At 49.1% G+C, this 26,170-nt stretch overlaps 9 protein-coding genes and 1 non-coding gene across 10 annotated transcripts; 8 read left to right on the top strand and 2 right to left on the bottom strand.

Moving 5' to 3' along the window:
- The first annotated feature begins 227 nt into the window (after positions 1 to 227).
- On the top strand, positions 228 to 1,852 carry AFUA_7G06840 (putative class III aminotransferase). The gene is made up of 3 exons (XM_743734.2): positions 228 to 579; positions 656 to 999; positions 1,058 to 1,852. Exons 1-3 carry the CDS (start codon positions 264 to 266, stop codon positions 1,796 to 1,798), a joined length of 1,401 nt encoding a protein of 466 aa, XP_748827.1. The 5' UTR covers positions 228 to 263; the 3' UTR covers positions 1,799 to 1,852.
- A 305-nt stretch (positions 1,853 to 2,157) lies between these two features.
- Positions 2,158 to 4,491, top strand: AFUA_7G06830 (MFS transporter-like protein). Its single transcript, XM_077805218.1, has 3 exons — positions 2,158 to 2,575; positions 2,633 to 2,647; positions 2,724 to 4,491. The coding sequence occupies exons 1-3, from the start codon at positions 2,354 to 2,356 to the stop codon at positions 3,873 to 3,875; spliced, it is 1,389 nt and encodes a 462-aa protein (XP_077661346.1). The 5' UTR covers positions 2,158 to 2,353; the 3' UTR covers positions 3,876 to 4,491.
- Positions 4,492 to 4,674: 183 nt separating this feature from the next.
- Positions 4,675 to 4,790, top strand: AFUA_7G06825. Its single transcript, XR_013344535.1, has one exon. It is a non-coding gene; the product is annotated as a ribosomal RNA (ribosomal RNA).
- Positions 4,791 to 5,825: 1,035 nt separating this feature from the next.
- AFUA_7G06820 (putative galactose oxidase) lies at positions 5,826 to 8,227 on the top strand. Its single transcript, XM_743736.2, has one exon. The coding sequence runs from the start codon at positions 5,933 to 5,935 to the stop codon at positions 8,078 to 8,080; it is 2,148 nt and encodes a 715-aa protein (XP_748829.1). The 5' UTR covers positions 5,826 to 5,932; the 3' UTR covers positions 8,081 to 8,227.
- A 578-nt stretch (positions 8,228 to 8,805) lies between these two features.
- Positions 8,806 to 10,899, top strand: AFUA_7G06810 (flavin monoamine oxidase family protein; the record flags this gene model as incomplete). Its single annotated transcript, XM_743737.1, has 1 exon — positions 8,806 to 10,899. One exon carries the CDS (start codon positions 8,806 to 8,808, stop codon positions 10,897 to 10,899), a length of 2,094 nt encoding a protein of 697 aa, XP_748830.1.
- Positions 10,900 to 11,938: 1,039 nt separating this feature from the next.
- On the top strand, positions 11,939 to 14,034 carry AFUA_7G06800 (uncharacterized protein; the record flags this gene model as incomplete). The annotated part of the gene is made up of 6 exons (XM_077805217.1): positions 11,939 to 12,196; positions 12,251 to 12,325; positions 12,428 to 12,655; positions 12,730 to 13,215; positions 13,269 to 13,573; positions 13,663 to 14,034. The coding sequence occupies 6 exons, from the start codon at positions 11,939 to 11,941 to the stop codon at positions 13,913 to 13,915; spliced, it is 1,605 nt and encodes a 534-aa protein (XP_077661345.1). The 3' UTR covers positions 13,916 to 14,034.
- A 1,459-nt stretch (positions 14,035 to 15,493) lies between these two features.
- AFUA_7G06790 (putative allantoate permease of the major facilitator superfamily) lies at positions 15,494 to 17,396 on the bottom strand (the record flags this gene model as incomplete). Its single annotated transcript, XM_743739.2, has 5 exons — positions 16,825 to 17,396; positions 16,369 to 16,778; positions 16,076 to 16,307; positions 15,820 to 16,001; positions 15,494 to 15,758 (listed from the first exon to the last, which is right to left on the bottom strand). The coding sequence occupies exons 1-5, from the start codon at positions 17,335 to 17,337 to the stop codon at positions 15,494 to 15,496; spliced, it is 1,602 nt and encodes a 533-aa protein (XP_748832.1). The 5' UTR covers positions 17,338 to 17,396.
- Positions 17,397 to 17,705: 309 nt separating this feature from the next.
- Positions 17,706 to 19,528, bottom strand: AFUA_7G06780 (NAD(P)/FAD-dependent oxidoreductase). Its single transcript, XM_743740.2, has 6 exons — positions 19,376 to 19,528; positions 18,752 to 19,313; positions 18,459 to 18,706; positions 18,195 to 18,410; positions 18,044 to 18,136; positions 17,706 to 17,984 (listed from the first exon to the last, which is right to left on the bottom strand). Exons 2-6 carry the CDS (start codon positions 19,170 to 19,172, stop codon positions 17,838 to 17,840), a joined length of 1,125 nt encoding a protein of 374 aa, XP_748833.2. The 5' UTR covers positions 19,173 to 19,313; positions 19,376 to 19,528; the 3' UTR covers positions 17,706 to 17,837.
- A 1,845-nt stretch (positions 19,529 to 21,373) lies between these two features.
- On the top strand, positions 21,374 to 22,828 carry AFUA_7G06770 (uncharacterized protein; the record flags this gene model as incomplete). The annotated part of the gene is made up of 2 exons (XM_743741.1): positions 21,374 to 21,462; positions 21,604 to 22,828. 2 exons carry the CDS (start codon positions 21,374 to 21,376, stop codon positions 22,826 to 22,828), a joined length of 1,314 nt encoding a protein of 437 aa, XP_748834.1.
- A 636-nt stretch (positions 22,829 to 23,464) lies between these two features.
- AFUA_7G06760 (CRAL-TRIO domain-containing protein) lies at positions 23,465 to 25,417 on the top strand (the record flags this gene model as incomplete). The annotated part of the gene is made up of 3 exons (XM_743742.2): positions 23,465 to 24,250; positions 24,306 to 24,498; positions 24,554 to 25,417. 3 exons carry the CDS (start codon positions 23,465 to 23,467, stop codon positions 25,081 to 25,083), a joined length of 1,509 nt encoding a protein of 502 aa, XP_748835.1. The 3' UTR covers positions 25,084 to 25,417.
- Positions 25,418 to 26,170: the final 753 nt, after the last annotated feature.

Raw genomic sequence — 26,170 nt, 5'->3', positions numbered from 1 at the left:
TAGCTTACAGACGGACGTCACTGTGAAGGGTACGACCTTGGAAGGGACCAACAGGTCGTATAGCTGAACACTATATTTTCTCTGACCCATGTTGGACGCATTCGGTAGTCAGTTTGAAAGACAACGAACGACCTGTCCATTAGTCAATAAAGGACAAGAACACTATTTAATTGCGTAGGCCGCAAGATGGGGGGACTGTTGTCTCAATGGTTTCCCAGTTTTATTAAATTTGAATGAACGTTCTATCGATTTTATAAGCGAAGATGGGTTCCCTTCCCGAGCCGGCTTATCTTTACAAAAATGTTGTCCACGACCCGACAGTCCCATATGTTCAGTCGGCCGAGGGAATGTACATTCACCTTGACAATGGGCAGAGAATTCTCGACGCTACCTGCGGCGCGGCTGTTTCTGCTATCGGACACGATGTAGACCGTGTGAAACAAGCGATAATCTCACAGCTGGATCAAGTCGAATACTCCCACCCTGGATTCTTTCCTAATGCACCAGCTATGCAGCTTGCAGATATGCTCGTCGAGTCTACAGGCGGGAAGATGTCTCGGGCGTGCATTCTGGGGTCCGGTAACTTCCTCCCTCAGTATTCCTTGCATGATAACTCAGTTAGCGCCAGACTGACTATGCGGGTTCCATTTCACAGGCTCGGAGGCCGTTGATGCCGCAATGAAGCTTTCCCACCAGTACTTTGCAGAGGAAAATCCAGACACCCGACGAACCAAGTTTATCTCGAGACGCGGTTCTTGGCATGGTTGCACCTTGGGGTCTCTGTCCTTGGGAGATTTCAAGCCGAGGAAGGCTCGGTTTAAATCAATTCTACATCCCAATGTCACCCACGTATCAGCATGCGACCCGTACCATGCCCTCAAAGATAATGAAGATCTGGAGATGTATGTGGCTCGACTTAAGCAGGAGCTCGACGAGGAATTCCAAAGGCAGGGACCTGACACCGTCTGTGCATTTTTCCTTGAGCCAGTGGCCGGAACAGTACGCGACTCTCTATGTCTTATTGGACTTGACATACATTAACCGCTATGAAATCCAGGCTCTAGGCTGTGTTGCTGCAGTGCCTGGCTACCTGAAGGCCATGCGGGAAGTTTGCGATCGCTACGGTGCGCTTCTGGTCTTTGATGAGATCATGTGCGGGATGGGCCGCACCGGAGCCATACACGCTTGGCAAGTGGACGGTGTTGTGCCTGACATCCAACTTGTGGGCAAAGGTCTCGCAGCGGGATACGGGACCATATCTGCCCTCCTTGTCAGCGATCGCGTTGTTTCTGGGCTGAAGCAGGGCGGAGGATACTTTGTCCATGGACAGACCTACCAATCGCACCCGCTTGGTTGTGCGGCTGCAGTTGAAGTTCAGCGCATTGTCAAGGAGTATAATCTAGTCGACAACTGTCGAAAAATGGGTGAGTATCTCGGAATGGAACTGAAACTGCATCTCGGAGATCATCCACATGTGGGTGATATTCGAGGGAGAGGCCTCTTCTGGGCAGTTGAATTCATGGAGGATAAGGATAGTAAGACTCCGTTTGATAGTAACCTTACCCTCAGCAAGCGCCTACAGACCAAGGGACTAGAAAAGGGCTACGACATCTGTCTATTCGCAGCTACCGGTGCGGTAGATGGGTGGAACGGTGACCACTTCTTGCTTGCACCTCCATATACTGTTGGAAAGCAGGATGTGGACGAGATAGTGAGTCGAGTTGTTAAGGCTATTGATAGTGTCTTTGAGGATATCTACGCTTTGAGGCAGCAGCATCCTCATCACTCAGGCTTTTGATTTCTATCATATTATCTGGGTTATGTATGACTGCTTTCGGGAATGATTTACTTCATTGTATTTGCAAGAACATAGTATTGATAACTTCTTCATAATTTCCTAAAATTTGATATGTCCTCCTGCGCTGATAGACCGAGCTGGGAATTTGGATAGTCGAATACTACCGTGCCAGATAGCAAGGTTATTGGAAATGCAAAAAATTTTTAGGGTTACAACCTTCCATGGATCAAACCAATATACCACTCACTTTTCTCAACTCTTCCGCTACAGCCGTGGACTCGGGTAACATTAACATACCGCAAGCTTAGTAATTTCATGAGAGTTGGGCGTCAGGAGCAATGGTCACGGACTGATGCGCGCCGAGTTTTATGCCACAATTCTGACAGGCCAATTTCCTCCTCCATATTCCTTCCATGTTCGTTCCCTATTCTGTTTCGTCTTAATTTCGCACAATTGTACTTCTGTCTTCTTTTCTAGAAGTTTTGGCGCTAGCTCTGTAACTTAATCTACTTGGAGAAGGTAAAAGGAGCAAAGACAAAAAAAAATAAGAGAAAAATGCTGGAAACAGATTCTACAGCGCCCCTGTTATCTTCCCGGTCTGAAAGCTTCGTTGATTATCAGACTATTGCATCAAATCAAAGTCTTCCTGCTGGAGATGACTTGCGCAGTACGGACTTTCAACCAGAAAAGTGGAATGAGCCTCGGACGAATGTTTGGCGCATTTTAGCCACCTTCTACAGCTTCATCATTGTTGGAGCAAATGATGGCGCATACGGTGTACGTCATGAGTCAACCACTTTGATATTTCGTGTGCTAATCGCGTGTCATGTATAGGCAATGATTCATTATGTATGTTTATCCCATGGATTTTCTTCCCGCGTGTATCGATGATGCAAAGTTACTCCCTACTTACACAGGCCTACAGTTGGGAGAATATTATAAGGCGGACTATACGACTGTTTCACTGGTGTTCCTTTCCCCATTCATCGGGTATGCGATCGCTGCTCTTGGGAATAATTGGATACACGATCGTTTCGGACAGCGTGGCATTGCATTAATCGGGTCAGGGTTGCATATAATTTCATACCTTGCGGCTACCTCACACCCAGCCTATCCGGTCCTGATTGCTGTATTCATAGTATCGGGGCTAGGAAATGGAATCTTGGATGCCTCCTGGAATGCATGGATTGGTGCCATGCACAACAGCAGCCAGTTGATGGGAATCTTGCACGCATTCTACGGACTAGGTGCGGCTCTGGCACCCATAACGGCAACATACCTCATCACGGACTGCGATTGGGAGTGGTACGAGTTCTACTATGCAATGGCGATTGTAGCAGGAATCGAATTCCTGACCTCGGTGGCAGCCTTCTGGTCTTCGACAGGATCGAAATCTAAAGATTCAGATGCCTGTACTGAAGGAACTCTGTCATCCGATAGCTCAGATAATCTCATGTCCAGCACACCGACAAGGAAACCCACCCTAGAGTCATTGAGGATTCCATCGACTTGGGTAATAAGTCTCTTTCTCTTTATCTATGTCGGAGCCGAGGTGACTGTTGGAGGATGGGTTTTTACCTTCCTAGTTGACCTCCGAAACGTGCCTCTGTCTACTGCAGGTTTTGTGAGCTTCAGCTACTGGGGTGGACTTACGGTTGGTCGTGTGTGCCTCGGCTTCCTCACTCCATTTTTCAACAGGCAGCGCCTGGCAGTTCTTCTTTACTTGGGTTGTTGCATTTTCTTACACATTACATTCTGCATCGTTCATGACCTCCGCTTGCTAGTCCTTTCGGTGACCTTGCTTGGTTTCTTCCTTGGCCCTCTCTACCCCGAAGCAGTTATTGCCCAAGCAAAGCTTCTGCCAAAGTCTCTCCATGTTGCAGCTGTCGGCTTTGCTTGCGCTTTGGGGAGTGCCGGGGGTTCAGTATTCCCTTTCATTACTGGCGCGATTGCAAAGGGTTATGGAATTAACGTCCTTCAGCCCATTGTTCTTGTAATGCTAGTTCTTTGTTTAGTTTTATGGCTTGTACTGCCGGAAAAACGTGAACACAGCAGAAGGCAAGCATCTCCAGTCTGAGGAGGAGTATATCTACCTACTTAGCCTTGACTGTTCGGCCCTATTGATATATCCCGTACTTCTCAATCGAAAAAGCCCGTACTATTTAAGATTATAGTATTGTATTAAACCAAACAGTCAAGCTTTCACTAGCGATTGGTGTGCTCAAGACAATGTTCATCCGTCATGGAACTCTTCGAAAACAGCTCAATTACAACATAAGTGCCTCTTTAGAGATCATGTTCCACTTTTGCGCGTCCACGCCTGTGGTACTGGATTACTGTCATGGGACTGGTGATAGAACTTTTACGAGTTACTAGTATATCGTCCTTCCAGCAGAGTGAATGCAACCTAGGTCGGGATCCCAAAGTTGGTCTGCCTCTTCAGACCTCCACGGCCGTCGGATTAATGTCTATAAAGTCGACCTATTACTTGTGAGCTCTGGAAATGATGTTGTGTCTTCGTATGTCTGCTCTCATCGCAGTCACAACCGTAAATCTCGCATTTATATAATTGAATACAAGCAAAAGAAAAGCAGGGAAGTTATCCTAACAGTAAAGCTCGCGCTCGATGACGACACTCGGGAGGACAGACCGCCTCGACAATACCACTATAGCCCGTGATGGACCTATTTTAAAAAAAAAAAAAAAAACACAGAGTATCTATTGAAATATAATAGACTAAAAAGGTGGCAGGATGTTAGTCCTATCCGTACAGGGTCTTACACTTTTCAACAGTATCATTTATGGGAGCTTACGAGTTCAGATATGCTTTTAACTGCAGGGGAACATAGGGAACACTTGATAGAACCCTAGCACATACGACCATAGGGTGTGGAAAACAGGGCTTCCCGTCCGCTCAGCCGTACTTAAGCCACACGCCGGCCGGTTAGTAGTTGGGTGGGTGACCACCAGCGAATCCCGGCTGTTGTATGTTATTTTTTTTTTTCTTTTTATGTTGTGTTACACCCGGTTCTCTGACTGGACCGGGTCAATCGTTACTAATGTTTTGATGCCAGCTGACGGGTCTCGTGTTGTGTTGGTGGCCTTGCTCGTATACCTAGTGACGAAGCAGTTATCTCTCTCTTAGTGACGATTCCACATAATATACTGATTCTACATATGAGACTTCAAAGGTGAGATCGATTGATGCTGCTTTCACACCAGGAATTGAATCAGCCATGGGAGAGAGTGGTGACTTCAGCTATAAGCAGCGTCCATGCCATATGCACCCGCACTGTGGCGGTGACAAGGCGTATCACACTGATATACACTCCTGAAGCAACGGCAAAATTAAACTATCATGAACCAATAACAGCTACAGCTATATAGTTTGGTTGAAGACTGTCCAGGTCTATTCACACAATCATCATAATCTTCAATGAGGTATTTTCTCCTCTTACACTTATTCGTACATCAAATCCAGTCTTTGAAACACGACGCCTTCGTAAATTTGATCAATCCAATCATACCTCAAGGTTACATCCCGCATATCAACCCGGCCTGCCAAAGAGGTGCCAGAAATATGCATGCACTTAGGGGAAGCGGAAAGCATGTAGCGAGCAAGACCCTGAGTAAATTGTCATGTACAGTTTTTGGATCCGTTGCAGTGATGGCCAATGTCCTATGTCGCTCAAAGTTTTCAATTAAGAGTTTCAGGTACTCTGTATTGGCCGTATGATTCGCAATAGAGTGTCGTCTCTACGTTGTGCTATTAGCAAGTGTATAAATCTTGCTTGTCAAAAGGCACGAAGGTAGATGGAGAGTCGACTTCATTTTTAGAAATGAGTTGCAATGACCTCAACCATGGTCAATGGTGGCCTATGTTAGGTAATTGTAGGATAAACCATGATTAAAACTTCGAGGGACTCATTCTGCAGCAGTCTCGATGAATTTGTCAGACTGTTGTATCATGCGATATTGTGGGTTTATAAGCATAATGGAACGTCCTCTGCACTTCAATCCCTGGAATCTCAAACTGTTCTTTCAAGCTTACCGCGATATTCCGGTAACATTAGGATGTGACATTAGGAGGTGACATCTTGGAGTGATTGCAATATATATTCTTCGACTTCATTTATGGTTTTGGTAAGTGCTATCGTTGATTACTTCTTCTACGGACGTTACAAAATTCGCCTTCAGGAGACCATCGGGATGAATCTCAAGAAGATTTGGCCCCTGTTGCTCCTCGGAGTTGCAGAGGCCAACAGTTACAATCTCAATTCATCAATCATTCGGGCAGTTAGCAAGCAGACGAAGCCAGGCGTTGAAGGTAGTGCTGCTGCATTCGACTCGGGGGGTGAGGGCACAGGACTCTTCCAATCTCCACCCTACAACAGCAGGCAGCTCGACCGCACGAACTGGGTCGCCACTTGCGACAATGCACAAGCTGGCAATGAATGTTCCAAGGCAATTGATGGCGACAACAGTACCTACTGGCACACTGACTCCAACTCCCCATTGCCGCACAGTATCACAATCAATCTTGGTACGGCGCAGAAAGTGAGCGGCCTTGCAGTCTGGCCACGAAAGATCGAAGATGGTTGGATTGCAGCACACGATGTTTACCTAAGTCCGGACGGGTCCAACTGGGGTCAGCCTGTCGCTCATGGCACATGGTGGCCTGATTCAACCGTGAAGATGGCTATCTTCGAGCCTCAGGAAGTGCAGTACGTCCGTGTCGTTGCACTTTCATCATCATCTGGAAACAACGCAATCAGCATCGCCGATCTGCAAATCTGGGCCGCCCAAAAGATTCCTACCTCACCAGAGGGCAAAGCCCTAAATGTAGTTGGAGCTTGGGGCCCAACCATCGACTTCCCTATCGTGCCCGCGTCCGCTGCAGTTGAGCCTAGTTCGGGGAAAGTCCTTGTCTGGTCCTCATATCGGAAGAACCAGTATGGAGGGACATCCGGCGGCTTGACCCAGACAGCTATGTGGGATCCGAACACTGGCGAGGTCACGCAGCGTGAGGTTTCCGATACTGAGCACGATATGTTTTGTTCTGGCATTTCAATGGATATGAACGGGCGGGTTATTGTTACCGGTGGAAACGATGACTCTATAACCAGTATTTACGATTCTTTTTCCGACACGTGGCATGGGGGAGCAATGATGAATATCGAGCGTGGGTATCAGGCGTCAACCATTCTTTCGGATGGAAATATGTTTGTCATTGGGGGTTCCTGGAATGGTCCGCAGCTCAGGAATAAGAACAGCGAAGTCTATAATGTAGTTGCAGACACCTGGACCGAACTTCCCAACGCCGGCTCAAGTTATATGCTGACCAATGATAACCTCGGCCCTTACCACCAGGACAACCATGGCTGGATATTTGGCTGGAAGAATCTCTCGATCTTTCAAGCAGGTCCAAGTCGTCAGATGCACTGGTACTCTGCCCACGGCCAAGGAAGTGTGGCAGATGCAGGGAAACGAAACAGCGACAATGACCAGATGTGTGGCAATGCGGTTATGTTTGATGCAGCCAAGGGAAAGATCCTCACATTTGGAGGGTCCCCGAATTACGAGGATTCCACGGCTACAAACAATGCATCTCTCATTACTATCGGTGATCCCAATGCCATGCCAGAGGTTGTTCAAGCTGGTGAAAACATGCACTATAGCCGGACATTCCATACGTCAGTTGTCTTACCTGACGGAAGCGTCTTTATCACTGGTGGCCAGGCACATGGGCTCCCTTTCAATGAAGACACTGCACAAATGACAGCCGAGCGTTATATTCCAGCTGATAACAAGTTTATCAAGCAATTTCCCAACAATATCATCCGAGTGTACCACAGCTGGTCTCTCCTGCTTCCAGACGCTACAGTGATCAATGGTGGTGGCGGGCTCTGTGCCAACTGCTCAGCCAACCATTATAACGCTCAGATCTTCAAACCTCCATATTTATTCGACGAGAACGGAGGATTGACTTCGCGCCCGGTAATTCAGAGTGCCACGCCTAATGCTAAATATGGCGCCCAAATTACAATCGTGGTTGATTCGCCCATCTCTGGTGCCTCTTTGGTTCGTTATGGCTCCACTACACACACCGTGAACACTGATCAGCGTCGAATAGAGCTAGAGCTCCAACCCGCGGGTGCCAATACGTACACAGCAATTATTCCGAATGATCCAGGTATTGCGCTTCCTGGCTATTATATGCTGTTTGTTCTGGGTCAGAATGGAGTTCCTAGCGTTTCAAAGAATGTCCAGCTTACGGTGTAGGTAAGAAGGGGATAATATACTACAGTGGCATGTCCAAATTTGAATGCAATGTATTCATCACTATCCTGATAGGGAATCCACATAGATTCTCACGGCCCATGAGGGATACTGGGGTGTTTTCTATGGATCCCAGCATGAATGTATTAATAATATATAACCTATACACTGTAGATGCATGGTAGTAATTCTTTACCTCTTTACACGGCCCATGATAATCTGTGAGGTACCCGAATATTCATATCTGCCGCAATATACTTAACCCCTAATCAGGCTAGTGGTACTTTCAACAATCAGAATGGAGTACTGTTCTGTAAAGGAAGCGCAGGTCATAATTCATGTGGGTTATACCTACGGTATACTCAACTAGGATAAGTACATCAGTTTGGCCCAATGTTACGTGTTGTGTTTAGTCAATTTGGCACTGTACCTCATGCCGAGTGTCCCCAATTGAGAACCCTGGGAGGGCTCAAGTGGGTTTAATATCCCCTATCTTTCTCCAGAAAAGTGACTATGACGATGGCAGCTGTACTTGCCGATCAGGTACCTTGTTGGATGCTTGCAGGGGTATGTCATGCTGATGGTCGCGAGACTTTTCCTGCAGGCTCGAAAGGTCCTCAGGCGCGGCACGGATCTGGAAGATTGTGCTCCTGTAGATTGTCGACAGAAAGAATAAAACCCGATCAGACTCTCGCTCGCTTTTGTGGCCTGTAGACACCAAACAAAACATGGCATTCAAGACAGTTGCCAGTGCGGCATTGCTGTTGGCCCAAGTAAACTGCGTGCTTACCAGGCCTCAGGGTACGAACATCCTCAAAGTTTCAACGTCCGATGTTGTTCAGCCTGGTGGGCTGGCTAATATCTACCTCGATTGGCGTGAATCTTACTCTGGTATCATCGAGGCTATTTACGCGTCCTGTCTGAGCCCTGATACGTCTTCAACGCAGATCATCGGCCGCTTTACTGTCGACGGCCATCCCCCCCAGCAACTTGCCTGGGCAGTTTCCGACGATGCTCCCACGGATAACTGTATCTATGTCCATGGCACCCAGTCAGACAGGTTAGAACCAAATCTCTTGGGGAAGAGTGAGCCCGTCCGACTGAGTCAAATGGTGAAGAAAAGATCTGTCGCCGATGCAAACGTTCCCCTTCTCAAAGACTTCGACTCACTCGGGGCCTGGTTCGACGGGGTTGCCGCCATCAAACAAAAGACTGCAACACACGGTGGCGTCGCATCCAGCCACTCGTCCAAGGACAGCAAGATCGCCATCGTGGGTGCTGGTATCTCAGGCCTCGCCACAGGCCTAATGCTCGACAGCGTTGGCGTCCACAACTGGGAAATCATCGAAGCCAGCGATCGCGTCGGAGGGCGGTTCCGAACGCGGTATGTTGCTGGGACGCAAGAGTGGGCGGAGATGGGGCCGATGCGGTTGCCCTATTCTGTCACCTACAAGCACAGTAATGAGACTCTGCGGTATACGGATCACGAGATGACGTTCCAGCTCGCGGCTATCCTAAACGAGATGAATGGCAATGACCCTCAGTGGAAGATCAACTTTATCCCGTGGATCCAGCATCACCCGAATGAGCTTATTGCGCAGGGGACTCGTCGACATCCTGATGGTCGCATTCCCACTCGTGCTGAGATCGAGGCGGATCCAAGCCTAAGGGAAGCGCCTCATATGTCTAGCCCCGAGTACCTCAGCACGAAGAACAGAATGGACCGCATTCTGAAGAACGAGACCACTCTGAAGTCCCTCCAACGAGACGTCTGGCGCGCGCACAAACTCGCCATGGAGGAAGGCCTAGACGAATGGAGCGAGCAAGCCATGATGCGCCACGTCTTCAAAGCCAGCCTGAACGTCACCGACGAGATCTGGACAAGCTCCGACTACGACATCTTCTGGGACGAGCTCCACCACAACTCCAACCTCGGCCTCGACGGCAGCAGCGGTGCCCTCGGTGAAACAACCTGGCTCTGCATCGACGGCGGCTTCAACCGTCTCTCCGATGCCTTTCTCCCCCACCTTGGCAACCGTCTAACTCTCAACCGCAAGGTGCGAAAATTAGAACCCATCCCCGGCCCCAACGATACAACCCGCACCCGCCTCTCCTGGTATCCCAATGTCACCAACCGCACCTACGAGTTTGAGGACTACGACTACACAATCATGGCAGTCCCCTTTACAATGACACGCTTCATGGACCTCCCTAACTTCTCTTCTGTCCTCTCCCGCGCAATTAGCGAAGCCGGCCTCCGTTTCAAATCCGCCTGCAAAGTCGCCCTCCTCTTCCGGGAAAGGTTCTGGGAAATGGGACCCCGACCTATCTTTGGAGGGTACTCAAAACCGCCAAGCAAGCCCGTCGGAGCCCTGTACTACCCGGTGTATGGCCACAACGAGTCGCGCCCCGGGCTCATAATGCACTACCGCGGCGGCGACTGGAGTGACCGATTCGTCAGCTTTTCGGACGAAGAACACGTGCAGACTGTCCTCGATTCCATTGTCTCAATTCATGGCGAGCAAGCGCGTGAGCTCTACACGGGCGACTATGAGCGGCTGTGCTGGTTGCAGGACGAGCACACGGCGACGGCGTGGTGCCGCCCAGATGTCGAGCAGCATAAGCTGTATATCCCGGCATATCATGTCACCGAGCACAATACAATCTTTATTGGCGAGCATACGGCACCGACACATGCTTGGGTGAGCTCGTCGTTGCATTCGGCTGTTAGGGGGACTGTGCAGTTGTTGTTGGAGTTGGGGCTTGTGGATGAGGCGAAGACAGTCAATGAGAAGTGGATGGGAAGGTGGATTCGTCTGTAGATGGCCTCCTGGCTGTTCGTACAGTATGGATCGATATGGGAGAATTAGAAGGAAATACATGGTGCAGTTGGCCTCCAATGTCGATAACAGCTATATCGTTTTGCATATTTTCTTTACATCCCGGTATTGACATAGACCACCCCCACGACGCCGATAACGGCAGTGCCCAAGTCCGACTGCATATGGCGCGTGGAGCGCCATGAGGAGCTGAATGGCGTGGCCTTCCCCAAGGTCCTCCTACTAATTTGCTATTTCATAGGCGATTGTTATCTAACGGCATGCATTTCAGCAAGGTCCTAGATTATCACTAAGAGAAGAATTGATACGAGTCCATGATCTCGAGGAGGAGCTCAACTACTACATAATAGTATCAGAAATCCCTTAATCAGCCTATCCTACTCCCTAAGCACCCTGAGCCTGTGGTAAATTTGATGTGCAATGAAAGTATAGTCAAGACCTTGCTGAGGCTTTCCACCATATTAGATTTTGTACCTTGAAAACTCAACAGGATCTCAAAATGTCGTAGACGACCTGAGACCTTGGGGATATTTCCAAGACCTTGGCGACCTGAACCTTTTATTTAGACTTGTGCCCCTCCATAAGAGCCCCAACAGATACCATATTCACTCAACCGATAGCAGATACTAGGTGATACGAGAATGCACCGCCTCATATCCTTGATGGAGATAGCTGTCATGCTACCCTTGTCCCTAGCTATCTACACAGATAATGGCAGACTAACTATTGTTGATGGTATCAATTACTACATCGATGGGCTTCCTGTATCGAGGCTCTCTGTGCCACTGCTGCTTAATTCAACATGGATCGACGCAGGCTTCGATCTCATCCCAGTAACTGTCGTTCAGTCAAGGAATGCAAATTTTACCTGGCAGGACATGCAGGAGACCATCTCGAGGTTCACAATGGAAGACGATGTCTTTCAACCTGGATTCCTAGAAGGTAATCGTTGCACTCGTCTTGAGTAACTTTGTGCTCATGACAATATAGCGATTTTTCTAAACCACGCTGCATACAACCAATGTGCGTTTATAACCTGTCTGCCTATGGAAATATTAATAAGAAGGTCATCTTCGCAACGCCTGGCTACCATTCCCGGGACCCTATTGTGCAGGCAAGCTTGGACGGTGATGTTCCCGAGGGACCATACTTTCTTGCAGTGGGGACAGGAGCTCTTTACCAGGCTTTTCGGCTATACCCCGACCACCAGCTCGCGTTTACAGAGGCCGCAGTTAGTGATGGTAATGGTGGATTTAGGCCATTGCCTGCGGTGACAGAAGTATCCATCTCCCACGCCTGGATTCTTTGATGACCGACTAAGACAGCCAAACAGGGTGCTATGACGAAGGCAGTAGCCGTACCCTCTAGACTATACTTCACCCCAAGCCCAAATAAGCCACTTGCTGGAGTAAGTTCACCCTCATTATGTCCCCCTCGGCCCTTGGTCAACACATGACTCTCCTCGTCCAAGTTACAGCCAACAATCGCTTCCAACTGACATACATCCCAGCTCCGCCTCGGCATAAAAGACATCTTCGACCTTGCTGGCCTCCGCACAGGCGGTGGAAACCGCGCCTTCTACAATCTGTACCCACCGCGCAACATAACAGCGCCCGCAATCCAGCGCCTCATCGACGCGGGTGCCATCGTCGTAGGAAAAATGGGGACTGTACAGTTCGCCAACGGCGACAATCCGACGGCAGACTGGGTGGATTTTCATTGTCCGTTTAACCCAAGGGTATATGGCCCCCTTTGTCCGTTGGTTTCTATTTTGCCACTAGGCATCTACGTTGATATTGATGCTCTATGCAGGGTGACGGATATCAATCGCCCGGCGGCTCCTCATCGGGGCCCGCGTCCGGGATTGCGTCGTACGAGTGGCTTGATATCGCTGTTGGAAGTGATACGGGCGGATCAATGCGCAATCCCGCTGGATTGCAAGGGATCTACGGAAATCGGCCGTCAACCGGAGCTGTTGCCATGGAGGGGGTTTTGCCGCTATGCGATGTGCTGGATACGGCCGGGGTGTTTGCCAGGGATGCCAGAATGCTGAGCACCGTGCTTCATGCGTGGTATCAGGACTCGGACAAGGCGTATAAAGGATATCCGAGGCGTTTGTTTTACTCCAATGCATCGTTTCCTGATAGTACGACGGAAGCTGGGGCTCTTCTTGAGGAGGTTGTTACAGGAATTGAAGGGTTCTTAAGGTTGAGAAGGGAAGTCGTTGATACACCTTCACGATGGGCGGAGACGCATCCGTCTGGGACACCGAGTAATATCACACAACTATTGAACACGGTAAGCTCAATAGGCTTGACCCCAAAGTCATGGTAACTGACGATGCCTATTAGACATACGCAATCCTCACATCAGTGCACCAGTATAAGACCCTGGCCCTGTCTTTTTTCACGGACTACGCAGCCAAACACAACGGCAGTCAACTCTACATAAATCCTGGGCCGCGTGTCCGTTGGGCCTGGGGCCAAGAGAACGGCGGTGACACAGGCTACGAGATGGCCCTCCGAAACAAAACAATATTCAAAGACTGGTTGGAATCACATGGCTATGGTGTACCCAATGAAGATACCTGCTCGGAGGGTATATACATCTATCCCTATTCCACGGGGAAGACGCAGTATCGGGATGTTTATACCAGGTACGTCCTCTATTCCTCGAGACATTGCACAGACGTCGAAGAAGGCTGTGAAGACACATGAACATGAGAAACAAGCTGAACTGTTGTAGCGCCCCCACTGAGCCGCCAATGGGTTTCAAAGACGGTCGCATCGCAACCATGGCTGGTGTGCCTGATGTTGTTGTTCCTGTTGGCGAAGTGTCATATGCCTCTACTGTTTCGCTGCGAACCGAGTATATGCCGGTGACTATGAGTCTGGTTGCGGCCAGGGGATGCGATCTTATGCTTGCCAGCCTGGTTAGGGATTTAGAGAAGGCAGGAATCCTGAAGGCCGTGGGGACAGGGTCGAGGGTGTATGAATGATTGCTATTGCGAGCTGTGTACACGATACTGTTGCTGGAAGCCAGCTGCGCTAGAAATGTGAGAAGAAGAAACTTTGGTCTCTGCTTCGAAGTGCGGTCGATGTCCCAGCAGAGCCGAAGAGTGCACATCAAATATAGAAGAGGGAGGGCCCTTGAGTTCCCAGCCACAGGTCAGAGAGTTGAACTCAACCGCCGCCTGCTTAAAACTATCTCTCGTCTTCTCCCTCTTCTCTCCTCTCCTCGTACTCCTCAACCCATGATATCCCTCCCGGCTAATAGAGGGGCGTGTTATATGTCGCCTCGATCCCCATTGTCTTGGAATGACGATCAAGAGCATCCAGGCGATTCCCGCGGATATTTTGACAATTATCAACATGTAACTCAGCGGCGTAATGTGACCCTAATCTTCTGCAGAACAATTTATTTCGAAGGGCAACAAAGCAGTCTACTGCAAAAAGATCTGTTGTTTCTGCACAAAGTCTACCAGCTGCTTCTCGCATTGTAGTTGATTTGGAGACAACTTGGACGTCTACAGTGAAGAAGAAGGAATTGTGCGATATGTTGTGCCTTCGGATAATTTTCGGCGACGATGCTGCTGCTGCTACTGGGCGGCATATGCTACAGGAACGGGCGGAGCAGATTGAGAAGGCCGGGTAGAGGAAAAATTGGATCAACGAGTATGGCGTGCGAGTGGGCACTCACATCTTCTACCAATCTCCCGGTACAGCCAGAATAGTCCTCCAAGGTACAAGCCCGCCAGTATTTGCCAAACAGACTTTAGTTCCTCGAACGGTGAACAGCACGGATCAGTGCATTGGTGGTTAGTGCCGCCTTCTGGCCCCGTTCTTGGATCCTGAAAACATCAATCTCGGGGCGATGGAACAGAACCCGGTGTATTTCCGGCCTTGAGTCTTGTTCACTCACCTAGATTTGCATGACCTTCTTATGACCGACATCAGCCTTCGTGCGCTAATAGAGGATGTATGGTAGCCTATATACACGGAACAAACAAGGACGACGATGACGGTATAAATCTTTGCCAGCTGTCGGTTCCAGGAATGGTAGAACCTATTTCCTGGTCTACAGAGTTCTTAGAGTGGTAAGTAGCAGTAAGAATGTTTGAAAGCAGGAATTCGTATCGGTTCTCTTGAGAAGCTAAGATGTCTTTCCTTTGCTGGCTACATAGAGAAAAGCATCTCTCCTCGGCCTTGGTGAAATCGATGGAAAACGCACTGACTTTGATGTGTAGGTGCCGGTGTTCCAAGTAATGCTACCTATGCGCACATGGGGCTGGAAACTTACAACATCGAGGCTGCTACAATGAACAGATTCTCCGGGGCGAGCTGCATCGAAGACTTGCGGGTTCTTCTCTCGCCGATGCGCTAGAAATGGCTCACCAGATTTGACTCCAGTACTGTACTTACTTCCTTTCCCTGCTGTTGGAAGTCATCCATTCATCATGCCGCGTAGATGGAGCATATTCTTCAAATCTAGGTAATGCAGTTCATACCGCCATTGCGGACCACACAGAAGCTGGTCTGAGTCCATCCTCGTTGACCCGTCCGTCTACTCCAAAGAATCAAAGTGGGTACCTGAACTTGAGATTCGTTCGATCCGTTGCATCGAAATCATGACCATCAATTTTCACAATCCGCCCATCAGTATCAAGAATATCCTCCCGGTCAGAGTCGGATTCCTGTTGCTCAAGAAGCCTCTGGCGCCGACGATTTTCGTACTGGAGGTAAAGTCGAATAATGATACACATCGTAGGCGAGATGGCCCAGAACGCGGTCATAAACGCCCACGGAAGCCGATATCGGGGCTGGTATTTGGACTTCCAGAATCTACACCGAAGGTGCTGTCAGTAATCATAGAGTGGGATATCACTGTATCGAGGCGACGAACTCTGGAGAAATCATGTTCGCCACCGAAGCCGCAACAACACAGGAGCTCATCAGCGTAAGTCGCTTCGTGTACCCGGTCGTTGTTGTTCCGGCCCAGCTAAGACCAAGGAGGTAGGATGGCTTGAATGTCGATATTTGGGTCCCTACGACCAGAGCTACTTTGTTCGACCACGGTGCTGCGAGCTGCAACAACCGCGAGTGTGCTCTTAGATACTTCTTCTATCACCAGGATTGACGTTGGATGGTGACGGACGTACCTCGATAATTCCACCAATCAAGCAAGGGATGTATGAGAGCGCACAGGTGTATCCTGTTCCCAGTCTCGTGCCGTACAGCATGGCAGCGGAAACAAGGATCAGAAGAAGGCCCCAGAGTGGCTTGATTATGTTAAATAGGGCACTTTCGGCAGGGGTGAATCCGAAGCCGACGATGATGAGAGGAAGTTGTTGCGAGGTGTTGTTCGGCAGTTCATTGAAGAACATGTGAAAGCTAGTTGCCTGCGTTAGACCTGGGCAGAACACATCTCGTACGGAGTAACGAAACCACATACATGAAAAGCCAACTCTTGGGGTCTGTGACCATCTCCCTCACTTGCGCCCATTTGAAGGTCGAGTTCTTCACACCTGCGTGGGTATTGCGTATGATTTCGATGGTGTGCACTTTCTCTTCGGTAGACAGCCATTTCGCGTCAAGAGGTGTGTTGGGGAGGAAGATCATGAGAGGTACGCAGACGCAGAATGTCAAGATGCAGCAAACAATATGAAGCCATTTCCACGAAGCAAGGGAGCCGGCCAGGGTGCCGTGGTTGTCATCCTGGATCAACTGGTACGAAATCATCGTCAAGAGAACGTTGGCCACGCTGCCAAATGCCCACCAGAGGAGCTGTACCCAGGGACTTTTCCTTGGCGGGAAGAATGCCTGGTGCAACATGGTGGTGGACGGTACGATCTGCGATTCAGTCTACAGTCCGTCAGCATATGCCATCTCCCTTGTTGGTTAATACTACCATCCCGAGAAGAAACCTCACGGCCATCATCTGCTTCCCCGTCGTAACTGCCGGATGGACACCAATTAATAAGGCCCATAGCAACAAAGAGCCGGTAATAAAGTGCTTGTGGCCGATCCGCTGCGCAAGCCAGGCCCCAGGCCAGAGGGCGATCATGTAGCCGAGGTAGAAAAAGATGAACAGCCGGTTATATTCATTCTTTGACATTGCTACATCTCTGAACACTCCCATCGTGCTGGCGGACGAGAGAGTCGATTTGTCCAAGTGAATCAAGAACGAGATCCACCACGTTTGGAGGAGGAGGCACCAGAAGTTCTTGCGGACCAGCTTTCGTTCCACTTCTGGCGTCAACGGGCGTACTTGGTCTTTGTGGGTGTTGTAGAATAGTGTGGTGTCGTCGATATCCTTCTTGTCGACGACATTAGGGCTCCGTGTCGTGACGCGAGGTGTCTCTTTCACATAAGGATTGGGCTCGTGTCCTGGCGATTTCGGTGCAGCAGATATTGTAGCCATACTGAATGGGATGATCAGAAAATTTTGTGATGCTTAGGGAGAAAGAATCATCACAAATAGAACTTATATATGTCTCGTTTACCACGTTTGCAAGCAAAGGCCCAGCAAGGGGTAGGGCCTTGTGTTCGGCTGACGCGCGTTCAGTTCGCTCGATTCCCTGCCGTAGACACATACCCAATCTGCGTTGGCTACACCATACTCACAACATCAAGAACCTTGTGAACAGGCCATTCCCTGCTGTGTCCCTGGGGTCTTGGCTCTATGCCGCCAAGCCCGCCTAAAATCCATCCAAGGACCTTGGTAGATGCTTGTCAGCGACAAGACGGAAGGCAAAATCGTCTCCTTGAGAGAATCTAGTGAATACCGAGCGCGCCTCGGATGTGCCAAGTACATTGGTGGTTTCAGACGCTGATTGCAGTAATTGGGTGTAGATCTATTAGATGACAAATCAAATGGATAAGCCTCTCTCACTCTTGTCTTCCCATGCAACTACGCACAGGTCAAAGGAACGATGCATGAGAAATGTCTCTTCTCCCGCCGGGTCCCTCCTCTAAGCCGTTTCTACGTTGTGCCTCGGGTCGCCACCGCCATAATGGCCGCATGTATGTCTTACTTTTATCTCCGTTCTCGAAAATATCCGCAGCATGCTTAGTGGAATATTAGCTTGTATGAGAGTTTGGGTTATACGAGCAGGACACTAGCTTACCTCCCCAAGAACCGGCAGGAACTTTGCACCGTGGCCGCTACCCCCCGTGCATACAAACACCGACTTTTCTGCGTAGTCTGGGACATAGTCAATCTAGCAAGATATTGGTCAGATTCGGTTCTCGCTGAATGACAGGGGTTGGTGTGCGTACTACAAAGGAATTGTCGAGAGAGTCGGTATACCAGCAGAGCTTGGTTGACGAGAAAGGTACGCCCTCAAACTCTGGGAGGAAGATAGATACAAACTCTGATATAGCTTGTATGGCTGGTTTTGGCAGTGCTTTGCATTGATCTACTGGCAAAGGCACAGACCATTTCCCATCCTGTGTGAACGGAGTTCCTTTGGGGGCCGGTTGGAAGTTAGTGAACTGGATGGGTTGTCAGTATCTGATAAGCCGTTGCTTGAAGCCTCTTACCTTTATTCCTCGGTACCCAATCTTGAGGTAGCCTTGCGGCGTGCGAGGCAAGACGTAGATACTACCAGTGTCCTTGCCGGCCTTATCACGGGGAGTGGCTTTCCAAGTGATGACGGGGAATTTGTCGGGGGAGTACTTATCCCATAGATCTGTTTGCTTGCGATCAATTTTGAATGTGGCTACACTACCAGCAGATGACTCGAGATGGTAGCTTAACTCAGGTAAGACCTGAGTCGAAAAGGACCCAGCTATAACTGATCAGGCAACGCAGAACTACCAGAGGGGAGACTTACCAGCAACAACAACAGTATCCACGGTATGAAGACTCCCATCCTCAGTTCGAATACCTGTGACCTTTTCCTTTCCGGGCTCCGTGGTGCTCGGGGCCTTTACCAAGGATTCGACTGCACCTTCTTTTCCAAAGCAAAACCTGACCCCGTCCGCCAGTGCAATCTTGTGCCAATAGGCACAAGCATTACTACACCTCACAAACCCAGCGAGTGAGTCTAGGACTGCATCATACGTCTGCCTTGGCTCGGTACCTGGTATCTCGAAGTTGAGGAGTTTGCCTGACCACCCCAGGCTCTCCGCACGCTGTCGGTCCTCAGGATTGCTCTTGACAAACTGCGTGTGACGAAGTCCATCGCGCTCCAAGTTTGCAAGTGTCTCTTTCTCCAATTCACCAAGTTTATCAGTTGGCTGGACACGTAACATTCCACCGTTCACAAACAGCCTCTGATCGTCTTGGTCCCTGCTTTCTGATATTCCGCGTCCCTTGTCGCAGGCTAGCCATGCCTGTCGACTCTCCAGGGCGAGACGTTGGTAGTGTAGTTTTGTCCCGTACGATGCGCGAAGCTAAGTTCAGTCAATTATTAACTTCTTCTGCCCAATATCTTTGTAACTCATAAGGCGCTCACAATCTTGTTCAGGTCCACTGATGCTGCTTGTGCATCCTCGCCTTCTGGGTCGTAGTCTGTCTCATCATATGCGTTTCGGTCAAACACTGTAACCGTATAGCCTGTTTTGGATGTTATCGAGTTCTCTTTCTGTTCGTCTGGACACCACTCTTACCTTTGCTTCGCAGCGCGACGGCCAGCGAGAGGCCGAAAATCCCGGCTATAGACCTGTTAATCGATCGCTTGCACTGTACATAGTGATATACATACCGCCAATGATGGCCACTGTCTTCTTCTCTGTTACTTGCATTATGAGACCTGGCTGAGTGATAGATGGTAGGAATGGGGTTTGTCCGCTTTAAAATGATCCCCGCTCAATGATGATCACGCAATGTCCCAAGGGTCCTCGACTTGGTGTAGCGGTTAATTCACTCAATAATACCGCATTAATAGTCGGGATTCAGCGTAATTCACACACGGATATTCTAAGCCGTACGCCCCATCCTACAGGCCACCGGAGGATTCGACCCAGAAGCGCGATCGATTTTCGTGCCAAGTAGTACCTACGCGAAAGAACAAGAGTATATCCACCGGCTGAATATATGCACTAGATAATAGACTTTTATTTTCGCCTGCTGGTATTACTCATCGCCACAATTTCTACAAGGACTATAAACCCCTTGTATACTGTATAGTAGAGTTACCGAGTATCCCTGGTAGGGATATCTATATTAGTACTATAGTGTTAGTTGATATTATTACTCTGTACTTATTCAATATGTAGTGGCTGCAGAAAATCAGGCAATAATCATCTCTACTAGGTGTTACTACGAGTGTGTCGAACAAGATATATATGTGCAAATGTACTTTTGACGATAACGATGGTATAAGAATACCATTTGTCATCTATATGTACCCCGTACGATTTCGATCAATACTGTGGATATAGGTAAAATGACTACAGCTACTATACATCTACATGATGATATTATCTATCATTATGCTAGATAACTTACCTGGGTTCTGGGTAAAGACAAGGATCACTCTTTTACCCTTTCAGCCACCTGCATACAGGACTTTCCCGGCTCTGTATACAGGATCGCTCGTTAGAAGGTCATCATTATGACAGTGTGTTATTGGGTTCTATGTGACCCTGAAACCATGATCGGCGCCGACGGTCACCATGCACCGTGTATTGACAGACTCGAGCAAAGATTACGTGGACCAATATTAGCGGTGCCAAGAGGAGCATTCTCATCTATCGAGTCTCAGATTCGCAGTAGCTGACCTCGCTTGCCGCAATAGGGCGCATTATCGAGCTGATGGGAATGGCTGGTAACGTGTGTTTGATATCTACATGGTGGTTGATGGCAAGAAGAATGCGCCCCTGGCCATCTGGTCATCTTCAATCTCATCCATGCTCCTTTGGCACTTCTGGATTGCCTCGGTAACTCGCGCAACCAATTCGGTCGCGCAATGCTAGGAGAGAAGTTTGCAAATTGGGCGATAAGAAGGCAGCGCGCATGGGCATGATGAGTCGGATCAAGGACAGATGTCCCATCTGCGCATCTTTGATTAATATGTTATTCAATATCGAGAATATACAATATTTAATATTCTTTGATATAGAAGAATCAATTCACAGATTATGACATGCCCCACAGCGCACCCCAGCTGAGGTGGCTGCATGACACCAGTTGGACCAGAGAGGATGCACTCGGGCATGAATCAATTGATATAATACAATCACAAGGATTACTAGTTTTGTGACTTTGAAGCTAAGTGCAGCAGGAACAATTGTTAACGGTGGCATCCAGTGACATCATCACCGAGATGATAAGTAGACTAAATTTTAAGCATAATCCTGGCAAACAGCCGAGGATGATATTGTTACTCGGCACTCGATAACTATGCAGCAATGATAGACCTGACTAAAATAGGAGCACCGACATCATCCGATTCCAGGTCCTGTCGATCAATCCATCTTGTCAAGGGCTATGGTAACATGTCCTTCTCCCCATGGACGGAGGCTTGGCGTGGCTGCCGGAAACAGGGAAACAGTGGAAGACTCATGACGCAATGGATATGGACAATCTCTGCCCCATAAGGTAGTATGGTATCTCCCACTCTACGACAACGTCATTGCATCAAAACTTATATATACCATTGACTATCTCTGATTTCACAATCTCTCCTGATTGAATTCGCACACGTTCTCACTCTCAATTAACTTTATCTCCTACTCATAGAGACTCTCAATACAACATGTTGACCCGAGGTTCCCGAGTCGCAACAGGCTGCACCAGGCAGCAGCTCTGGGCCCAAACAAGAGCATCTCTTCGCAATCAACGCTCTCGCCGTTATGCTACCTCAACTCAGTCCAGTGGCAATGGCACCAACGCTGCCTTGGTTGGTGGCCTCGCTGGTGGAGCGGTGACATTTCTTGCAGGATATACCTGGTACCACTTCTCCGGAGCCAAGAAGCTTGTCCAGACGGCGAATCAAACACAGAAATATTACAACGAAGCAAAGAAGACAGTCTCTCAGAAGACTCCTGATCCCGACGAGGCCTTTGGCTGGCTGAGAGATACGGCGAAAAACTACGCATCGTGGATCCCCGGCGCCAAGCCCTATGTCGATCAGGCATTTGACGACCTCGAGGAGATCAAGCGCAAGCATGGCCAGGAATTCAATGAGATTGTCAGTAATGCGTACAAAGACTTGCGCGAAGCCACAAAGAAGGGCAGTCTTGACGTGAACACCGCCGTTAAGATCCGGGACATTCTACAAGAACACTTCAAGCGTCTGTATGAACTGGCCGGCGAGTCCGCAAGTGACATCCTTGACAACCATCCCGAGATCAAGGAAAAGGTCGGTGGCAGCTTGGATCAGCTCAAGGAGATGGGCAATGCCTATGGTCCGCAGGCGAAAGAGGAGGTAGACAGAACGTGGCAGCAAGTGAAGGACATCGTCACGAGCGGTGTTAATCCTGAGACCATCCAGAAGATTCAGAAGCTGGCACAAGAGAAGAGAGAGAAGCTCCAGAAGTTCGGTGATGAGGCATGGCAGAAGGGTATGGAAGAGGTCAAGCCATACCTGGATCGGAACCCCAAGGTCAAGGAACTTGTCGAGAAAAACAGCGATGCTTTGAGAAAGGGCAACTATGGGGAACTCTGGGGCCTGATCAAGGAAAGCGCGTCTTCCGGCAATCTAGGAAACCTGGAGGGATACATCAACAAGACCGTTGATCAAGCCAAGAAGAGTGGTTTCAACCTGGACAGTCTGGCGGACAAGTTCCCAGGTGGTTCAAACATTCTCTCCCAACTGCAGTCACTCCAGGATATTGCACAGAAAAAGGGTCCCGAGGCGGAGAAGATTCTAAAGGATACCCTCAATGACATCCAGGGTGTCTTATCGGAAAGAACCAAACAGGCCGAGAGCCTTGCTGAAGAGGCCAAAAGAGAGAGCAAGTGATTGGAATGCTACGGACTACTTCCTGAATCTTTCTTCGTACATATATGCATGGCTCAGATTTCTGCTGTTGTCATCTCCAAGGGATTAGGAGAATGTGTAATTTAGCAATGAAGTAATTAGACAGAATTGACAACAACATCAGGATGGCTATATTCTGTGCTTGATGCAAATGTAGATTACAGTAAACACTCTTTAGAGTATAGTATGAGTCAAATAATCATTCCCCTTGTCTACATTCAAATACCCTTTTGAAAACATGTGTCTACTATATGACGTCATACTGGCAACTTAGCCTTTAGCCAATCAGGAGGCACAGTTCTCCGACCAATGCCGCAGTCAGCTGTGGTCCATCACCGATACAAGGACATGATTGGCCATTCCCTTTCGGTTCGCCAGCGGCCCGTCTGATCCAAGAACCAAAGCCAATCACGGGCCCTGACTTGCCAGGGTCGATGCCGCCGAGCCGAGGAGGGAATGTTGTTGTGCGGGGAAGCACGCCGCATCGCCTCCTGGGGCACCCACCTGATGGCGCTTGTGTAGCAGCGTAAACCGATTAACGAGACTGCGCGAACTTCTGCGTATCCCTGCGCGGGGTCGATACCATATTTTATGTACCAGTGATTGTTCTGCCCTCAAATGGTTCCCGACCCAAACAATATCCCTCTGGGGTTTCTGGGAAATCTGTCGACGGAACAGGAGCGATGCTTGCAGCAACTCTGGTCCTTGGTTCTGTACCTTGAAAATGCCGCCTCTTTTAACGACCTCGAACATCTCTTCCGGGTCAACAGCGTGGAAAGGAATAAATCAATTTCCATTTCGTCGTTTGCGCGCCGAAACTCGCTGCTGACCCGGACGGATTCCATCCTGTTGCGCCGCAGCAGCACAGCGTCCTTCCCGGCACCTTCCAACCCGCTACTCCAGACCCTGAGCAATATCGGAATGACCGCATCTGAGATCCGCTCTGTAGCAAAGTCCTTGACCTACCTGAGTCCAGACGATGTCCGCTGGGGCATACTCACCGCGAGCAAACAGGAATATCCGGATCGCTGGATGCTTCGATACCTGCGTTTCTGCAAGTGGAATGTCAACAAGGCTTTCATTCTGATTCTGAACGCGTTGCAGTGGCGAATCAAGGACATGCATGTGGATGACCGTCTACTGCCAGAGGGTGAGCTCGGTGCGATTCACCAGTCACAGGCACCCTTGAATGCTGCCGAAGCGCAACAATCACGGGGCTTTCTCAGTCAGTTACAAATGGGAAAATGTTATGTGCATGGAGTCGACCGACTGAATCGGCCATTGTGTGTGATACGGGTGCGGCTGCATCGACCCGAGGATCAATCGGAAGAGGCGATGAACCGATACATCACACATATTATGGAGTCGGTCCGGCTTCTCATTGCGCCCCCTGTAGAGACAGCAGTATGTACTCCTCGCAGGCGGAGAAGGTGGATCGCGTTACTGACTCCCGCTGTAGACTGTCATTTTTGATATGACTGGGTTTTCTCTCGCAAATATGGTGAGTTCAGTTTATGGTTGGGGAGGTTACCTGCTGATGTTTTATATACAGGACTATGCCCTCGTAAAGTTCATCATCCGATGTTTTGAATTGTATTATCCCGAGTCGTTGGGTGTTTTACTTATCCACAATGCCCCCCGTATTTTTGCAGGTGTGTTTGCCCTATTCGTGTCCTCTGTCGCTCACTACTAACTGTACGGATGCAGGAATATGGAAGATGATCAAGGGTTGGATTAACCCAGACATGGTGACAAAAATCCACTTCACCAAGTCGGTGGCAGATCTCGCACAGTTCATTCATCCCAGTCAGATTGTGAGCGAGCTCGGAGGTGACGAGGACTGGGAGTATGAATATTCTCAGCCTGAAATGGATGAGAACGGATTGATGGAGGACGACGAAGCTCGGAATACCTTGCTGAGTGAGCGACAGCAGATCAGCGAGGAATTTCTTTCCCTTACGTCCCAGTGGATCGAGGCGACAAGACACAACTATCCTGAGGAGGTTGCGATGGTTCAGTCGCGCCGTTTCAACGTTATGGAAAAACTTCGCGTTAATTACTGGAAACTGGACCCTTTTGTCCGAGCCCGTAACTTCCTTGATCGAACAGGCGTTATCCAGGAGGGAGGGAGGATCAAGCACTATCCAGAGGCTAAACCGGAAGTCCAGATCGAGACAGCCAAGGTGTTAGAGGTGGCACATATTGACCGGGCACGGGTGAAGCTCATTAATGTCTAATATTCTATCCGCCGTTGATTGCTGGTTCGATCCGTTGATGCATGATGGCATGACCATGATACCCAAAACGTCGGTCAAATGTCAGCTTCTTACAGGTTAGGGAGGCAGGTTATCTTTGCTTTGGAAGAACCAGTTTGGTGCTATCTAGCTTCTGTAGATGCAACTAGTAATCCTGAGAGTAATCTTCGGCCAGTTGACGCTCAGCATGTCTTGGCCCGTTTCCGGTCAATGAGATCAAGACCCCTGGTCTCAACTTCACCGTCAAGGATACCTTCTCGTGGCTATCAACCAGACCTATATCCAAACCAGTATACCTTTGCCAGACTGATCCAGGTTTCCTATTGTCAGACAGATGGAGCGACAGGACAGGACAAGCCGTTTTCGTCGACCTGATCCTCATAGGCCTTAGCAGCCCTTAGGAAACGGCAGCCGCAATCAGCTGATGAATTATTTTGCCCTTATGTTTGCTGTTGCCAATGTATGATTAGTATCAGTTATAGATCTGATACTGGTCACCGTCGTCGCCTAGTAGAATACGGAGACTGACGCGAGAACAATAACAGCATAGGTCAGGGTAGAAAGAGCACTACCGAACCAGACCATGATGAAGAGGGATTAGAATGAAGAAGTGGAAAGATTGGTTAGAAGGTTGTGGTGAGGGAGACATCGAACAAAGCTGAAGAGGGATGAGCTGGGCGACTGTTCAAGTAGGCCAATATGTGAGGTTAGAGCGGGGTAAAACAAGACAGCCTCTTGTATGGGAATATTGTGTCATGCTGTCTGATTATTCTGATACTATTGAGTCTTAGATGGAGTAAGCTTTCAAGGCGGGGCTCTCTACAATAAGTTGCCCAATGTCTGGCCAGAGCATTGGGCTAAGAAAGTCGGCCTTGGTTCTCAACAGCTCTCAGCAGATGAAGAAGCTGAGTGCCTCCTTTATGGACCGAGGGTTACAACCAATTATGCGCTTCTGGTCATATCACAATTTCGCAGCCAGGTACTAGATTATTCTCATCATTCTGTTTGCCCTGTAGTTTACTTGTCCATGCCCCGAGTCTAGATTCATGGCTCACTGCATGCCCTTGCT

Source organism: Aspergillus fumigatus, chromosome 7 (genome assembly GCF_000002655.1).
Source record: "Aspergillus fumigatus Af293 chromosome 7, whole genome shotgun sequence".
NCBI lineage: Eukaryota > Fungi > Ascomycota > Eurotiomycetes > Eurotiales > Aspergillaceae > Aspergillus > Aspergillus fumigatus.
Note: the sequence above shows the minus strand (reverse complement) of the source record. Positions and strands in the feature narration are given on the sequence as shown.

Coding starts and splice junctions, on each gene's coding strand:
- AFUA_7G06820 (XM_743736.2), top strand. CDS start 5,933: ATGGTTTTGGTAAGTGCTATCGTTGATTACTTCTTCTACGGACGTTAC.
- AFUA_7G06830 (XM_077805218.1), top strand. CDS start 2,354: ATGCTGGAAACAGATTCTACAGCGCCCCTGTTATCTTCCCGGTCTGAA.
- AFUA_7G06780 (XM_743740.2), bottom strand. CDS start 19,172: ATGTTACGTGTCCAGCCAACTGATAAACTTGGTGAATTGGAGAAAGAG. Junction 18,411..18,458: donor TTGGGTACCGAGGAATAAAG/GTAAGAGGCTTC, acceptor CAACCCATCCAG/TTCACTAACTTCCAACCGGC. Junction 18,137..18,194: donor CTCTCGACAATTCCTTTGTA/GTACGCACACCA, acceptor ATATCTTGCTAG/ATTGACTATGTCCCAGACTA.
- AFUA_7G06840 (XM_743734.2), top strand. CDS start 264: ATGGGTTCCCTTCCCGAGCCGGCTTATCTTTACAAAAATGTTGTCCAC. Junction 580..655: donor GGCGTGCATTCTGGGGTCCG/GTAACTTCCTCC, acceptor TCCATTTCACAG/GCTCGGAGGCCGTTGATGCC. Junction 1,000..1,057: donor TTGAGCCAGTGGCCGGAACA/GTACGCGACTCT, acceptor TATGAAATCCAG/GCTCTAGGCTGTGTTGCTGC.